Raw genomic sequence first — 18361 nt, 5'->3', positions numbered from 1 at the left:
AGATTTTAACACCATGCCAGCTTCTATGGCTATTTTCATTAAAAAAATAAATACAATTATTTGACATTATTACTGTTTTATTCTGAATTTCTAAAATCTACAAAAACATATAAATCGATCTGATTGGTTAGGTTTATACACCTAACCTTAATTAATAGTTGATAGAAAAATATGCTGTCAACTTAATACAAAGTAAATATTTACAAAAAATATTGTAATTATTTATTTTGGTTTTAGTACAGTGACAATATAAAAACTAACTTTAATTTAGCTATCAACATGTTGTCTTTAAAATATCACGATTACTGTTTTTTTTTATACATTATTAATAGGTTTTTATACATTTATAAATACTGTATAAATGTATGCGTTTATACTATAATTTTAGGAATGGGGTCCCTCACAAGGAAATCATCATATTAGCGGTCCTTGGAATCAAATAAATAAATAAATTAACCCAACAACAACAACTATATAATGATGTCCTAAAAATAAATATCTATATAAAACATTCCAAATCAGTCACTTATGAGTTTCCATCACAGTTCAGATGCTGCCTGTGAGGCAGTAAGTAGTATACACCAATGCAGCTCACTAGGTTTCGGAACAGAGCCGTAATCTCCTCTCACTTAAAATTCATGTAATATCACACCGACCTTCAAATCAAGATGAACTATTCTGCAGTTGTGCAGGTATTGTAAAGCTTCTAATATGTCCCGGAGGTAAAAGGCCACCTTCTCCTCAGTGAGGTTCCCCCAGCTCACAATGTAGTCCAATAGACGGCCCTGATCAGCCCTGTATGATCACACAATACACACGGTCAGGAATACTTACACAGCATCATGAGTGTGAAACAGTTCAAACTGATAGCAAGGAGTGTGTGAGTTCTCACATGTCCAGGACCAGTGCATAGCAGCTGGAGGTCTCAAAGGTGTCCAGTAGTCTGACAACGTGTGGGTGCTGGAGTCTCTGTAGGATGCTGAACTCGTGGGTGACCTGGTCTCGCTTCATGAGTTTCTTATTCACAAATTTGACCGCCACAGTGTGCTTTGACCCTCTCTGGTCACAGCGTTTCACTACAGAGAACCGTCCCCTGAGAGATAGAGGAACCATCATTATAATTACAATACTGGCCCATTCTCCATGATTCATGACAACTGACATCAGTACCAAAAAACTTTGCACAAAACTATTTCAAGGAATGATTTGGAGACCACCATTGCAAAAACTGTTTCTTTACTCCAAATTTGCAGTTAAAGATGCACTTTGTAATTTTTAATGTTATGCTAGCTCAGGGGTTTTCAAATTGGGTGAAAGTGATCCCCCTAGAGAACTTGAAAACAGCCGTGACTGTATACTATTATTAGTATTGCTTTAGGCTATGTTCCACTCAAAATATATTTCATTAATATACATAATTTTTTTTATTAAGAATTTTTTTTTTTATTACGCTATCAACATTCCATTTTAAATTCAGTTTCATTTTGAAATAGCTTGTATTTTTTTCAAAACAATTCAAACACGCTTGTCTTTCTTTTTAAAACATATTGTGAACACATACTTTGCAAAATTTTTACCACATTCAAGCAATTGGGAAACTGCAAAAATTTGCCATCTGAACAGAATCCTCCACAGGCAAAAAAAAAACAAAACTAAGTATTCTCAACAGCCCTATAACCAAAGAGCCAACAAAATCAGACATAGAACGAGATCAGCACAATGGACAGCTCTATTTTCTGATCACTGAACAGATAACCCTCTATGGTCAAATAACTAAACTGGAAACATGTTCATTAACAGCCACAGGCTACTAACGTTATCTCAATTGAATCAGAGCTATTTTGAAGATTTTAGGCTACTTAAGCCAATTCAACTTTGAAAACATCAACATCAGAAATCGAACAACATCAGCTATGGACAGCACTGTTTTGTCATAGTATCAAATGCGTAAAAATCACTTCCATATAGGCCTACGTTAAGCAAAAATGTTTTATAAAATCTGATTGCCGATTTTGCCTCTTCATATTCATCACCCCTGCATCAGTGGGAACAATGAGTCCGACTTTTTGATGCACACAGGTGATCGATGTGGGGCTGCACGGTAGAAAGGAATACACGAAAATCGTCCTCCACCTGCAGCCTTGATCGGTATTTGCTTTTAAGCAGGGTCAAAGCGGAATACCCACACTCACATAAGTGGAGGTGAAGGGCATGAGGATTTTCATAGCCTTTCGGGAGAGGTGGAGAAACTCAGTCCTATACGTTAAGCAACGCGATATGATGCTGCAGTCGCCTTAGAATTATTATGTGGTTGGAATTTTTTTACAGAAATCTGAAAGAATTGCAATGTCTTGGCCACTAGACTAGAGCTTAGCCTCAATGTGACGCCGGAGTTTATAGGTTCTCATACTATCATTTGCTAGTGCCTCTTTGCAAATAACACACTGTGGTAGCAGCGCATCATCGGGACCGGTCCACGAAAATATTGAAAACTTTAAATATTCGTGATCATACCGAACCGTTATGTATTTTTTTCCATCACGATGCGCCTCCCCTGGGGCTCTCTGGTGCCCCCCAGTGGAGGCACACCTCACCAATTGAAAACCTCTGTGCTAGCTGACACTGTATACTGTAAGCAGTTTTCTTGGACTTTACACAGACACTTACAAAATATTCTCCACATAACTGCCAAAAATCTTTGCAAGACCACTCACTATATTATTGTAAGGAAATCCATTTGATATCAAAATTCTTTGTATAAATTGCCATGTGTCTCACCTGCCCAGCTCAGCCACCTCAGTGTAGAAAGACTCAAAGTTGTCTTTCCACGTTACTCGGATTCCATCACTGGTAGTTCCTGAGAAAGACAGTCTGGATAAGCTCACAGCCTTGCTTAAGTAAATCTCTGATACCTTTATTTACACTAAGTGTACTGTTTGCAATGCTGGATTGAGTCAGAGCAGGAACGTTTTCTTACCCAAGACTCTGAGGCTGGCTGAAGATGTCACACTGCCTACATCATTTGAAGCAATGCAAGTGTACACGCCATCATCCTCGGAGTTCACACCCACAATACGCAACGTGGCCTCACCAGTCTCACTAAATTGCAGGCAGAGGAATTATATTATAGATTAAACCAAACCATTAGATTAGCCAAAGAATATGAAAGACATTCTTGTATTTTGTCTGCACCTGTAGGCTACGCTAAAGTGATCGTTGTTGGTGAGTGTTTTCTGGTCAGGTCCCTTCCAGGTGACTGTGGCTTTGGGGCAGCCACATACTTTACACCTTAGGGTAATACACTCTCCTTTATCACAAGTCACATCACTCAGTGGGATGAGGATCTCCGGGGGAACTGGAGAAAAAAAAAATATTAATTTGATTGTGACTTTACAAACTTCTAAACAAACAGAATGATGAACATGTGAAAAAACTATAACTCACCATCATAGATATAATTGGGATTTAGAAGCTGCAAAACAGAGAGCAATGTTTTGAGTATTAAGCTTTCTGAAGATTAACAAATCTAGATATTCAGGAAGTTACATTAAGGTTTGTATGTGTGTAAATTTGAGTTACCTTCACATAGACCTTGTTAGTCAGTCCCTCTCTGGATTTCCTGTATCCGTTTTCCAGTTTAGCCTCCTTTTTACCTTCCTTCTCTCTTTTCTCTGACTTCTTTCGAATGCGGAGGGACGTATGCCATGAAGATTTCCTGCTGGAAAGAAGCAAATGACAGTCTGAAATGTATGCAGACAGCTTATATATTCGAGCTGTCGAAATTAACACATTAATGCCTCCGATTATAACAGGTAAAAAAAACATTGTGATTAACGCATTTATCAGATTGACATTAGACTTTGACATTTTATTCAGCTCTATGCGAATTGTAAACATTGGTTGGAATAGGGCAGAACACTTGCAATTTCAATGAACATTACACTGACGTACACATCACAAACACACATAGCAACAATCCTGTGTCAATGATCAAGTGATGAATAAAGTATTTCTTCCTGTATCTCTCCGTTTAAACAAATGAGGCTGGCATAGAAATGCATCTATTCTCCGACTACAAATTCATCAGACATGTTTAAGTTCTGTTCTCTGGTTTGTGTGCAACTGTTTTGTGTTCTGCTGTTAGGATTGCTGTGGTGGACCTGTTTTTAGATAAACATAATTTGCTTGAACGGCCCATCTCGCGAGCAGGTGCAGATAACGGTTGCTCTTGGGCCCTGCCATGAACGTGCAGAGGACAGCAATGTTCAGTCAAAAGTTTCACTCAAGTATACATTAGATTTTGGTTTGTTTCTCAACAAACTTTATCGTATGCCTTCAGAGCAATCATGGGTCTCATGGAATAATTCATTAGACTTCTGAATAAAACTTTTTGAAGCTTGAAGAGGTGGTAACCATAAACTGTCATTGTATGATATCACTGAGGACACAATTTTTTCACAATTTCTCCCTTTGAGTTTAGAAAATGAAAGAAACTAATATGGGGTTATAACAGCACAGGGGTGAGTCAACAATCACTGAAATTAAAGTTTTGGGTGAACTATCCCTTTAAGATATTTAGACCTTGTTTATACCTGGTATTATGATACGTTTTTGGAGATACGATCACATGTGGTCAGCGCTAAATACAGGTCTAAACAGATTCTAAAATTGTATATGATCTGATCACAAAAACCACATATGAATGTGGTCAAAACGAATATGACCGCATCGCATTTGAAGTGTAAACGCTAATCTGTCCTGAATGCATACCGGCAGCAGTGAAGCGCCACCCCTCACCTTTCAAACAACCTATGCGCTAAAACAAGAGTTTAAACTTTGCTGGTTACTATCGGTTTTAAAAAGGAAATAACTGTCCGATTTAACAATTTTAAAGAGCATAAACATACAAACATGAGAACTTCATAGACCTCAATCAGTATGTCTGAAAACATGCAGGGACTTATGAGAACCATCAAACCACCTGCCCCCTTGACCCTATTCCTTCTCAAAGCCATTTCTCCATCCATCCTACCTGCACTCACACACATAATTAACACATCTCTACTTACAGGCACCTTTCCCACAGCATTTAAGCAGACTTGAGTAGCTAGCTACACTGCTTAAAAACCTGCGCTTAACCACACACAAGTACAAAATTACAGACCAGACACTCTACTCCCATTCATGACAAAAACAGTTTAAAGGATAGTTTTCAATCAGATCTCTGCTGATCTCTCACAGAACAAGCTGCTAGTTGACAATCAGTCAGGCTTCAAAAGTGGACATTCCACTGAGACTGCCCTGCTATCTATCTGATCCAGATCATCCATCCTTATTCTACTGGTCCTATCTGCAGCCTTTGACACAGTCAACAATCAGAAACAATAATACTAATAATAAAAAATAAATAAATAAACAAACAAATAAATATGTATTAATCTTGTTGCACTCTAAACTGTCATGGATTATTCAACCTCCCCCTTACATTTTGGGAAATGTTTAATGTTACTTGAATTGGTGCTATTTTAATGCATTTCTGTTTTTATCCTATGTAATGCTTTTGAAAATGTTAATAAATTATATAATATATATATATATATGAAATGCATACATCATAAATTACAAAATAGTCTAAGTAGAGGATAAGCTGTCCTGGCAATTACATATCACACTCTGGTCCATTTTTATTATGATAACTGATGACTTTCTAATTATTACTATCAGGGTTTGTTCAAAGTTAAATTTAAGGACTTCAATCACATTTTAATTTGTTTTTAAGGACTATGCACAAGATGTCATTAAAACAAATTCTTTATTTGTTAATTTTAAATAAAATATTTTATTCATTCAGTTAATGTATTTTTATGAAACACCACTTATTACAAGTACAACATGTCTCAATGTGCATTTTTAACTAAATATTCTCACAGTAACAATTCTTCGTTCATTCATGACAAAATCAATGTGCAATTGTAGTGTGCTCCCTTAAAAAAGCACTTCGCTTTCCAACAAATGTGAATAACTGTCATAACTGTCGTAAACCGTAGCCCATTATGACTCATGTGCTAATGTTCCAGGTTTTCTAAAGTTTATTTTTCACAATTGTGTTGTATTTAAAAAAAAAAAAAAGGTTTTAACACTGGTGTTATGAAATCAAGGGAAAAACATAATTTTTTTAATTATTTAAATTGTTAAAAATTATTTTGTTTTGCTTTCTAAACACAAGGGGCCATTAGACGGCACAAAAAAACTGAATCCTCCATTGATCTGCATTCAAATCTCAGAATGTTTTACATCTCATATTTTCACTCTGGAGTGTCATTTTTAATTAAAATTGATAGTTGCAAGGATTCATACTTGTTAAATCCGCCACAGCAGTATCTATAAAAGATATATTTGTTAAATCCTCCAGTAACAATTAATTGTGATTGGCCCATTCTGAACAGCGCTGCCAAAAGTAACACATGCCACATGATAGCGGCATCTATGCGTTGCCTGCTTCAGCATTGGTCTAGTTGTCGGTCATCGTGTTTTTCCAAAAATAAATAAATACATTTAATTTATTAAATGATTTAAGAAACATATTTTATGATTTTCTACAATTCAAGAACGTTTTAATAAGCACCTCTTGGTAAAAATTGCTATTTTCAATGACTTAAATAAAAAATTCAAGTACTGCAAGCACTACAAGCACCTTGTATGAACTCTGTACTATGTATGCATTGATGAATGTCCAACTTATAAATAAAATGAGAGGTATATGAAAATGTATAATTACCACTAGGGGTCAATAACAAGCAGGGTAGTGGAACTGTTTTTTTTATATTTTCCTTTTTATGACTTTATAAAACTAAAACAGAATGGTTTATGGAGACAGGGTTAGAGGAGTACCCTTACTTAATGGTTCCCTCTGGTACATCAGGGATAATAGCAGAGGTGTGGCCCAGCACGTATCCGGGGATCCAGCCCTCGGCGGCTGGGCATTGGTCAGTGGCGGCACGAAACACCAGGAACATGTTCTGCTGATTGGAGGCAAGGATTTGCACCACCTCCCCCTGACTAACATTAATCTCATCCTCTTTCAGAGCCACATAGTCCTGAGTCACCAACATGGTGGAGATATTGCTGCTGTTACTGCTTTCACTCTGTGAACACACAAACACAAGTCTTATTATTAGATACACTCACACCTTTACTATAGAACCCACTCTTTTATTAATAAAAGCAACAAATCAACTTTAATTCATGTCTGATTTGTATACCTTTTTCATTTAGGTTATAAGAACTCTGTAACAACTCTCACCCTCAAACATTTCTTCAGTCAATTATTTCAAATAGCAGCACGACTACACAGTGGCTATGTTCAGAAAGCATACCACTCTTAATATTTCTGCCATGTAGAGTATACATAAAGTGCACAGTATGTGTAATAACAGCATTTATAGAATACCCAGATGACTGTCTACTTAGCCAAAACATGCATTATCCATAGTTTTCCTGACCAACCACTGGGTAGCACCATGTTGATTAGAATTGCAAATGGAATGTTTTGCTGGTTACAGTCTCCATAAGACACACTGCAAAAAATATCTAAACGAGTGATCCAGATGGAGAACAAAAACCATTTTAAGTGTAAGTTGGAGTAAAAATAATTTCAACTTGTTGGACTGCAGTTGTTGGCTGTTATAACAATTTGAAGTAGTTAATGATTTCAATATAGCTAACCTTGGACCATAGCTTTATGTCATCTACAGTCAAAAAACGCTCATCGCAACTCCATAAAATATCTGGCTCCATAAGCCATGTGTTTTTTTTATTTGGCAATTATTCAACATTTAATACACTAAATATCACATTATCCACTAAAAACATCCACCGATGCGAGTGAAAATGCTGGATAATGAAAAACAAATACAGGCTTACGTTATAAATTGTGGAACACTTCTGCTTTCATGAAAAGGTGGATACAACTGTGCTTGTAACTGTGTCCCACAAAATGTAATGCTCTCAATGTATTTAACACATCCTCCTTGACTCATTGTTTGATAGTACTGCCAAACGTTTTACACTAAATTGGATTAAAATTGCAATATAACCACTTGAATTTCTGAGAAAAGTGGACACCACTTGTGTTAATTAAACTTGCTACATGATGAGGTCATGTGCCATCAAATGTAGCCTAATTGCCAAACGTAATCAAGCATTTTTACATTCAGCATACTGTTTGACTTACTATTATATATATACTTTATATACATAACAGAAGGCAACATAGTGCATGGTGCACTGCTTGTATTCTATTCCGAACATTGCCCATGCTTTAAAGTGCAGCATATTTATGACTTGATTGGCATATTACATGTGAGCTGGCAAGTGTACTACAGTGAAGTCATGCATTCTTAAACTACAAGAGTCACAAAAGAGATAGCGAAAGAAGAGTGAGATAAGAATCCATGTTAGTTAGTCTGTTAAAAAGATGTGACATGTCTAAAATTCTGAACTACTGTAGGTCACATGCTAGATGGAATCAAAGTACCCAGAGATGTGTCTTGCATGCCAGTCCTTAAAACAAGCTATTTCTCAGAAGAAAAATTTGTAAAGACCCCACACATAGAATGTTGCTTTGAGGTTGGCAAGAGCATTTATGGCTTTTAAAAGAAGGGGAAACCCTATCCTTGTTTTACAACTTCATTAACACACAGTAACTGAAGTTAGTATTTGGCTGAAAGCAGAAGTGGGTTAGATTTCAGAGATGCAGAGCAAGGATTTGTTGGAGATCCAAAGAGTAAAACCAGGTTAGGAGAGGCAGAAATCAGACAGAATCCAGAAGGGTTAGAGAGTCATTCATGAGGGAAAACAGGAGCAGAGACCAGCTGAAGCGCTGTGGTCGGCTGGGAGACTGGAGAGAGCCTCTTACCCCGTTGCTCTGAGTGGACTGGACAGATTGCTCACTGGCAGAAGAGCAGGTGCTCATGCGGTCTGCATCTTTACTTTGAGTGGAATGCCGGTGACTTTGGTTCTGATTCTGCCGGCCCAGCGAGTCACATGTGTCCCCAGGGAAGGTGAAGGTACCAGGCCTGCTGGCAGGGGAGGCAGGTATGGAGCTCCAGGAGTTGGAAGATGAAGGGGTGGAGGGTCCAACTGTCTTTGGCCCAGGACAGCAGGGTGGGATGGAGTCTTTGAAAGCCGGTGTGGCTCTTGGGGAAGCCATTGGTGAAACAGTGCCAGGTCTGGGTTTGACCAGAGTGAGTGGGGCCACGGTGGCATGAGGGATCTGGGCTAGGGTGGCTCCATCCCTGCTCTTTTTGGAAGCACTTACTGTAGAGTCAGTCTGTTTGGGGTGAGGGCTCCCAGGAACCTTCAATTTAGAGGGGTCTCCATGCTCTGTGGCACTAGAGGGTGAGGGACCCTTAGAGAGAGGTCTTGGGGACATACCTGATATTTTGTCTGGGACATCAAGCTCATGGCCTCCAGCCCCCAGGGCGGGAGAGTGATGACGAAGGGGCTGAGGCAGGCGTGAGGGCTGGGGGATACGGGAGGGACGGGAGCGGGAACCGGACCCAGCCAGGGCTCCTCCAGGGGCTATTCCTTGACCCCCACACCCTCCAGCCTGAGCACAGCTGACTGAGACACCAGGTCCATCTACATGGTTCCTTTGGCATTCTAGTGGAGATGAAAGCACTGGAAAAAAGTCCAGCAGAAAGGACAGAGCTCATTATATTAAACCTTATATCAGCACCAGAAGATATATGGCCAATAGACCAATATAATGGCCAGGCAGATTAATAGGCAGGTATTTGGCAACTTTGGGATTGTGCCTGCTTGGCCAACTAACAGTAATGGTTGTTCCACCTTTAGTGTCAGTTCAAAAATCATTATTTTTGTATGTTAGGTTTAATGTCTTGTCATGTGTTTAATATAGGAAAGGTGTTATGTGCTGAACAATGCCAGCATAATTAATATTGTTAGTGGTTGCCGTACCATTGAGGAAATTGCGTTGACTCTCCAAGATTTGAGTGATCTGCAGAATCCAGACCTGTCGAACTCCAGGGTGGCTTGAGTGCAGAATAAAGGCCTCTGTGCTGCCATTAGATGTTCTGGAGGTGAGCGCAAATTTACTGGTGTCTCCATCCCCAATATCCTCCAGCCCCAGACAGCTCATCTACATACAAACACTTTTTTTGGTAAACTTTATTTATGAAGTCTTCACTTTGTCACTTATCAATGAATGTGACAAAGTCAGATACCAAAAACCCAGAAAGATTAGGCTGTCTGTACCTTAATGCTGTATTTGTACAAGTAGCCAGGCATTGAGAATCCTCTCTTTTTATCCAAAGGTTCACTGAAGATGACAATCTGCTCAAAGAGAAATACTCTTCTTTCCTTCATCCTGTTCAGCAAACCTCCATCGGGTTCAGTCACCATGAAGGTGTCCTGCAGGAGGAGACGCCCCTGAGCGATGATCTTACCCTGAGAGGGACAAAGAGTCATTTAGATTTAATTGTGTCAAACAGGGATACCGTTTCAAAATAAAAAATCTTGTAGTAGTGAGGTAGTTTGTAGTAGTTTAGGTAAACTGATTCCTCATCTAGTAAATATACTGTACATATAAATATATATACTAAAATATATTAAAATTAAATAGAAATGTGTCCATGAGATAAAAAACTAAACTGAAACCAAGAACCCATAGCTGAAATGAAATAAAACTGAAATTGACAAGTTTAATACATGAAATCACATCAAAGTAGTTAAATTATCCACCGCAATTATTTATTGACATACATTAAAGAAGGTAACAGAGATGGTTTCTTACATCAAATCCCTGGAGTCTACCAACATTCATCATGTCGTTGCATCTTTTTGGTACAATGCACATGACCTCAACTGCTTTCTACAACACAAGAACATCACAGTATGAAGACATATTCCAAAACTATATATACAACTATATAAAAAATATAACACTACCAATACTATAAATAAAAACTACATCTAACCTCCAATTCTAGTGATTCAATTCCAGCTTTCTTGAATAATTTGAGATAATCCTGGAAACGAAGACAAAGCAATATTGTCAGAACCATGACCAGACAAACAACTCTGATAGTAAGTGTGAAACGGTGAGAATGCAGTTGACTGGAAAGACAAACCTTCAGCAGCAGCTGGTACTTCATGATTCTCTGCACAGGTTTAATGAGCAGATCAGAGATCTGAAGCCTGTGACCCAGACGCTGCTTCAGATCCTGCAAGAACATAAGGAAATGTACGCTCTAGAACAGGCTGAAATACATGGTGGCAACATTCAAATCAGAGCAGTGGCTTCAGGTACATACCTCAAAATAGGTGTCGATGTATTCTGAGACAATGTGTTCAGATTTGGGTTTGTTCTGGCAGTAAACAACGTACATGTGCAGCCTCCGTTCCTGAAATGCACAACTAGTTAAAAATACACAATATTATATAGCAGATAAATTTATAAAGGTGGGAAAGCATACATGTTTGACGAACAGAGGGCCTAGCCGGTCAGGGTCCTCAAGGCACTTCTCAAGCTCTCCCAGAAAGAAACTGGAACATCAGAGATTATAGTTAGTCTATAATCTGCATTCAAATTGCAGTCTACTGATAGAAAATTACACTTATTCATTGTCGGCCAATGTGACGCCACATTGTGGATACGCACTCTTTGTGCCAGTCATATATTTGCTGGATGTTGCCGAAAACAATCTCATCTTTGCCCTTCATATCATCTGGGACTACGTCTTCTCTCATCCTGGTCATGTAACCCTGTCAGACAAACGTCACATCATCACATCAGAGATAGGACGGAGCTCATATCTAGCTACATAATCACTCTCTGTATCTCAGAATTCAGTTAACAGGAGATTCACTCACCTCAACAACCAAACTAAGATCCCTCACATAGTCTCTCTCTGTCTCAACCAGTTCCAGAAGCACATAACTAAACACAGAGAGAAAGAGAGTGAGAGAGGGGACAGGTTTTACCGAGACTGACAGTAAATAAGAAAAAAAAAAAAAGAAAGATGGACAAGTGAATCAGCAGCACTGGCACTAGTGACATACTGGCGTCTCTTGAGGGAGCCAGTCCTGCGTTCATCCATCTCATCAATTGGGGATGAGGAAGACAGAAGGGAGTTGTCAGAGGGGTTGAAAGAGGGGCTGCTGCTGTCCCTCTGTTCCACAGACAGAGAGCTGGGTCTATCCTCCAGAGCCTGTGTTGACATGAGACACAGACAGTTACCCAGAGTGCAACAACCCTTATAGTGTTCATTAAATCAACTGACAACTGAAACACATCTGGGCATATCTTACCATCTTGCTTTTGACCAGCTCCTCAATGGCACTGACTAACTCAGCAGCACTGGGGGTCTCAGAACTGGAGGGACGTACGGAGAGACGGGAAGAGGTCTGCAGAGATAAAGAAAGTGAAACAAGGAAAAAGGCAAGACTGAATGACATAGGACAAATGAACCATATGGAGCTAAACTGGAATCAGGATTCATTCAGGCGTGTATTTATGTCCTAGCTTATCTTCATTCTCTCCGTTCAAGGATGTTTATACAATTTTCAGTTTGTAATAAACTACATTATCTTGATGGCATCCATTAGTAACATTAATATTATCATGTGTCTGGCATCACACCATTGTGAACAGGTGCGGAATCTGCACTTGTAAACAGTCTCTGGTCCATATACTGTACACATTTTAATAATCAGAAATGTAACACCAGTCTGTTTTATTCTGCGATAATGCCTGGCTGACTGTACGATATCCCGTTAACACGGATACATACCAAATATATAAATACAAGGACATAAAATACTGATCTTAGTTGAATTTATGTATTATCTTTAGCAAATTAGCTCACCCAAATATAGTTCACCCAAAATTCTCTCATTTACTCGTCCTCATGCCATCCCAGATGTGTATGATTTGCTTTCGTCTACTGAACACATATTAAGATTTTTAAGAGATTTTCAGCTCCGTTGGTCCATACAAAGCTTAAAAAAATCACCTAAAGGCAGCATGAAAGTAATCAATTCGACTCCAGTGGTAAGCTTGATTGCACATCCTAGTGCCATCTAGTGCTCTGCGCATGCATCAATCACTAAGTGTATTCAAGCTTTAAGCCAATGGAGTCTTATTGTTTACTTTTATGCTGCCTTTATGTGCATTTTGGAGCTTCAAAGTTTAGGTCACCATTCACTTGCATAGTATGGACCTAAAGAGCCGAGATATTCTTCTAAAAATCTTAATTTGTGTTCAGCAGAAGAAAGAAAGTCATTCACATCTGGGATGGCATGTATGGAAGTAAATGGATGTCTAAAGTCTTTGAAGCATAAAAGCATGTTGAGTTGCTCTAATCTAAAAAATAAATGCATTGTATTATAAGTGCTTGAATTGAAATGTGCTTGCATTTTGGGAGGCTGAAATTTTACGTTGTGCTTTTAGCATTGAATATTTAATTTGAAAAATGTCACCACTAATTTCATTATTAAAAATTCAACAATAAATATTCACGTTCAATGCAATGAGGGGGGTGGGGGTACTTCAAGTTTAATTCAGTAAAGAAAATCACTCCAAAAAAACCCTTTCAAGATATTCAAGATCAAGTCTAAATATCTTAAATGCTGCTTAAATGCATTGTTTTTATTAAAGTACTTTTAGATATTTCAATATATTTGTATTTATAATATTATATTCAACATTCTCAGTTAACAATTTTTTTCTTCTGCAGTATAGCTGCTAAATAAAATGTACATTGTTCTAAAGGAATTTTAGATATTTATATTGGAAAACAAGCCAAAACAAAAACAAATCAAAAATATATTTTGTTGCAGTGTGTGCAAGGGGGCGAAGACTTTCTCTCTCACCTTTCGGTTCACTTCAATCCATCCTTAACTTACAAAAAAACAAACTCTCTCTTATTAAAATCTGCGTATTGCCAATTGTCGTCACGATAAGAAATGCACAGTGATATATATTGAGATTCAATAAGTTGCGAGCCATCTCGTTGTAATCTAGCTGCAGCAAGTGCGCGTGCTCGAAGGATGAGCGTCCCCGCGACAGAGTGTGCATCAGCCGGGTGCAGTTTCAATCTCTCCCCCTTAGATCAGGACATATAATTCCCTCATACTTTGCGATCTTCATCACCTGAAGTTTAGAGTGCATCTGTTTATTGTCGACTTTATCGATAACGTTGAGTAATTTCATCCCTATTCAGGTTTAACATTCACTGATTCAAAAATTTAATTTAGGAAAATAAATAAAAGTTGTGATGCATTTTATGAAATAGAAAAATTACAATACCCTGTGATCTCAGTTTCCAGCAAAAGATACGAGCACATTGCATTGAACTTTTGGCTACATTAGAGCCCCTTATTATGATTCACATTGCGTGCGTTCACATATCTATCTGAAACCCTGTCTTATCAAAGTCATCATTATTTCTTTAAATAAAAGCAGTGATCGTCCTTAACTTTTGGCATCTCGACAAGGTTTTTCCAGTATTTCTGCATTATTGTCATGTTGTGAAGACAAACTCCTGAACATTTTGGCCAAGGTTTCAGTGTTGGACAGGACAGCTCCCGTAAAAAAAAGCATTTAAGTTCTACTTCTGTTTTGGGAAACAGGCGCTCTCTATGTAAAATAACGAGAGGCATTAATTAAGATGATCATAAAAGTTAAAGTTGTAACTTGTTATCGGGGAACTCAGCCTATATTATTTTTTGTTGTACAAAATACACATTAATTTATTACCACTTATCCTATGTAAGGTTGTGAAGGTACTGGAACATGTTTTTTTTTAATAAAATGTTATATATACAATATTATAAAAACTGAAAACTGAGCTTTGACTTTTACAAATGAAGATAAGCAGAGATGTCTCTGCTAGAAATTAATATAATGTTAGCATAGATAAGATTATTTGAATGTTTATTCAATTTTTTATGTCTGTCAATACATTTCTGATTTAAAAAATCCTTGACTGTGTAGAAGTCCTTGGTTTTTTGGAAATAATTTACTTCAGCGCGGACATTAATACCCAGATATTGACGTAGTTCAAGAAACTCAATAAAAAATTTTTTTTTCAAATAGTATTCACAATTAAACACCTGTTTCAGCAAATAATTTTAATGGAATAATTGCATATGAATTTAATCCACCTGTTAAGGTTGTTTCCCTGTCTTGATACAGGCCCATGTAACTGGGATAGAATCCAGTACCCTCATGACCTTAAGTGGGTAGTAAATTAAAGTGACATTTACAACAAAAAAATTAATGTAGTCAATACCTGAAATGTGGGACACTGCTTATGACTTACGGGAAGCAGGACAAGGCTTCCACTTTCGGGACTATGGTCACCCTACTTCATTCTACCTTCTACCTACACAGCAATCAGTGATTTAGGGCCGTTCTAGACATTGAGAGGCCCTAGGCAAACATTTATTTGGAGGACCCCCCGAATGGTTGATTTTTTTTATTTTTTACTTATTTTTATTATTTAATGGGGCATGACATACAACATAACAACCAGTTTAAAACAGCAAACTTAACTGCTTTTTTTAAAATTGTTGTAGCCTGGTAACTTCTAAACAACAGAATGGAGTTTCTGACAGCTCTTGCAATTTATGCTGCAATTTACATCATGCTTGCTGTGAATGGTCTGGGCCATTTCATGCTGTCTGAGACTTGAGACTAACCCTTAGCAATGGCCAAATTAAATTCACCTTCAACCATTCTAGACTAAATTTATTTTGTGTTTTACAAGTACAAAAACTAAAACATAGACTGCAAAAATAATAAATCCCATATCCATACACATTTTGAAATAATAATGACATACTTCTATTACTAATAATATTCATGTTCAGATTATTCTAGCCATTTCTGAAACTCCAACACACCAAAGAATATGTATTTTCCTATTTCCTGCTTTGTAGTAACACAACAAGAATAAATAAAACCATTTTAGTAAATATTTTCATTAACATTCATTATAATGTTATTATATTAATTATACATTATCTGTCAATTTCTAATATGAAGAGTCTATTAGAGGAACATATTGCATAGTATTTCTACAAGAATCATGTTGAATTCAGTGTTACTGTGTCAAAGTTCAAAATCTTGAAGCACGTTCTCTTCAAGTCAAGCATCTATATAAATGACTCACATGCATGACTTGAAAATACTCATAGATTTAGTTCTCTGAAGTAATCGTACAGAGCTGAGAACATCTTAATCGACAAGAGCTGGGTTTCACGATAACGTTGCAACTTAATAATTAACAATCATCTCAACAAACGTTGCTAGTTATTTTACTATGGAGTAATGCCCGTTTCCCAAACCAGCATGTAGATCGCTCATTATAAAGTAGAAATTAAGTGCTTCATTACTGAAGCTGTCCAGTCCAAAGGTGCTAATCACTTAGGCCAGTATGTCCATGTGTTTGTCTTCTCAAAATGAAAATAATGTGAAATACTGACAAATATGCAGTTGTTTGTAACCTTGTCAAGGGGCCGAAATGTTTTACCTAACTATTACAGAATTTAATGAAATAAATAATGATGGCTTTTAGTAAGACAGAGTTTCAGATGTGTTGATGTTCGATCATAGAGATTAATTAATGTGATGCAAAAAATGCATGTAAAGCGAATGTGTGTGATGTGAATCAGAAAGGGTTCTCACGTAGCTTAAAGTTTTTTGGCTGGAAACGGAAAAAATGCACAAAGAACAGGATTAAAATGATGGGCATCAGTAGTGAACTACTCATAGACCTGTCTAAATATTAATAGCCTTACTGCCATTATGCAGCATGCAATTTGTCACTGCCTTGTAAGAAGACTACAGACGAGCCGAAATGAACCAGCCATTGGAGGAAGAAAGAAGAGGAGGAGGATGAAGAGAGGGAATCTTTCATTGCACACTCTCGATCTAATCTCCTCTGTAAACCATATTTTATTTATTAAGGTATATTTACGTTTTTAACTGTGTTGTCACATTTCTCACATATGTCTTTAATAATCTGTTTAATAAGAATATATCATAGGATAATATAACATTATACTTTATTACCTAATATTGTGTAGCCCTCTTGCCGCCAAAACAGCACCAAGCCGCATCTCAGAATAGCATTCTGATATGCTATTCTTCTCACCATAAGAGTCGTTATAGACTTTGTCAGTTTGAACCAGTCTGGCTATTCACTGTTGACCTCTCTCATTTACAAGTAATTTCCATTTGTAGAACTGCCGTTCACTGGATGTTTTATGTTTTTGCCACCATTCGGTAAATTCTAGAGACAGTTGTGAGTGAAAATCTCAGGAGATCAGCAGTTACAGAAATACTCAAACCAGACCGTCTGGCACAACAATCATCCATGTGATTATCTAATCAGCCAATCGTGTGGCAGCAGTGCAGCACATAAAATCATGAAGATACCGGTCATGCAGATACGAGCTTCCGTTAATGCACACATCAACCATCAGAATGGAGAAAAATGTGATCTCAGTGATTTGGAGAGTGGCATGAATGTTGGTGCCAGAGTGAGAGCTTAAAATATCTTGACATTTCTCTTAATTTATAGTTGTTTTGCGCTATTTTCTTTGCATGTCATTTCTTTCTAAGCTGCCATTGCTACTAAGCACTTAAAACTGAAAGGGAGAGCACTCCCAGCCAAGTGCATTGATCATGAGAAACAAAAAACTACGCACTGCATTCCATGCAAAGTAATGATATAACAATTATTTCATTAAAAGTAAAAAGTAGAATTACCCAAGTCTATAGAACAGCTGTTTAGTAATTCACCAGGCTCGTGTTTTTCAGGAAGGCTGACAAGTTTCTAATAATTATGTTTATTGTATCTTATATTAATTGATTTTATTCTATTGTCTATATTTGACCTATTAATGTAAATTACTAACAGTGCTGAAATCTGGCTGTATAGTGTCACTAATTCATAGATTTGTGCATAACTTTATAAATATAGAAATGTTGAAAGTTGTTTTCTAATTAATTAACAACTAAATTAAATACATAGTTTTGTAAGTATTTTTGTGCTGAAGGCTAAGGTTTTTACACAATCACAGCTTTGTTCATCAAATGTGCATTTGCAATGTTTCATTTATCATCTGTGGGTTGACCATCAGGGTGCAAGCTTCTATGGTCTATGAAGACTATATAAAAATTATAAAGAGGTTTATGTGTTGGCAGGGCTATTTCATATGCACAATAGGGTGGTGGAAGCACTAACATAGGGTAAATGTACATTAACTGATTAAGCGGCGATCTGCACTTTGTGCCCAAACTGATACAGGTGACATCAAAACATAACAA

At 37.3% G+C, this 18361-nt stretch overlaps 1 protein-coding gene across 3 annotated transcripts in view; it reads right to left on the bottom strand.

The window, feature by feature from the left end:
* The window catches only part of LOC127650219 (triple functional domain protein), a 146600-nt gene that overhangs the window by 2941 nt on the left and 125298 nt on the right, over positions 1-18361 (bottom strand). For 2 of the 3 annotated variants that reach the window (XM_052135515.1, XM_052135516.1), the window contains 20 exons: positions 12334-12429; positions 12085-12233; positions 11896-11962; positions 11684-11787; positions 11499-11568; positions 11337-11426; positions 11154-11246; positions 11001-11051; positions 10817-10894; positions 10279-10470; positions 9982-10162; positions 8918-9681; positions 6898-7145; positions 3580-3718; positions 3445-3472; positions 3193-3355; positions 2978-3099; positions 2779-2857; positions 893-1093; positions 657-795 (listed from right to left, as the gene is read on the bottom strand). In XM_052135515.1, the coding sequence (XP_051991475.1) occupies positions 657-795; positions 893-1093; positions 2779-2857; positions 2978-3099; positions 3193-3355; positions 3445-3472; positions 3580-3718; positions 6898-7145; positions 8918-9681; positions 9982-10162; positions 10279-10470; positions 10817-10894; positions 11001-11051; positions 11154-11246; positions 11337-11426; positions 11499-11568; positions 11684-11787; positions 11896-11962; positions 12085-12233; positions 12334-12429 (3054 nt within the window). The remainder of the gene's footprint in view (positions 1-656; positions 796-892; positions 1094-2778; positions 2858-2977; positions 3100-3192; positions 3356-3444; positions 3473-3579; positions 3719-6897; positions 7146-8917; positions 9682-9981; positions 10163-10278; positions 10471-10816; positions 10895-11000; positions 11052-11153; positions 11247-11336; positions 11427-11498; positions 11569-11683; positions 11788-11895; positions 11963-12084; positions 12234-12333; positions 12430-18361) is intronic. The other variant, XM_052135517.1, reaches the window with a different exon arrangement.

This window comes from Xyrauchen texanus, chromosome 10, assembly GCF_025860055.1.
Source record: "Xyrauchen texanus isolate HMW12.3.18 chromosome 10, RBS_HiC_50CHRs, whole genome shotgun sequence".
NCBI lineage: Eukaryota > Metazoa > Chordata > Actinopteri > Cypriniformes > Catostomidae > Xyrauchen > Xyrauchen texanus.
Note: the sequence above shows the minus strand (reverse complement) of the source record. Positions and strands in the feature narration are given on the sequence as shown.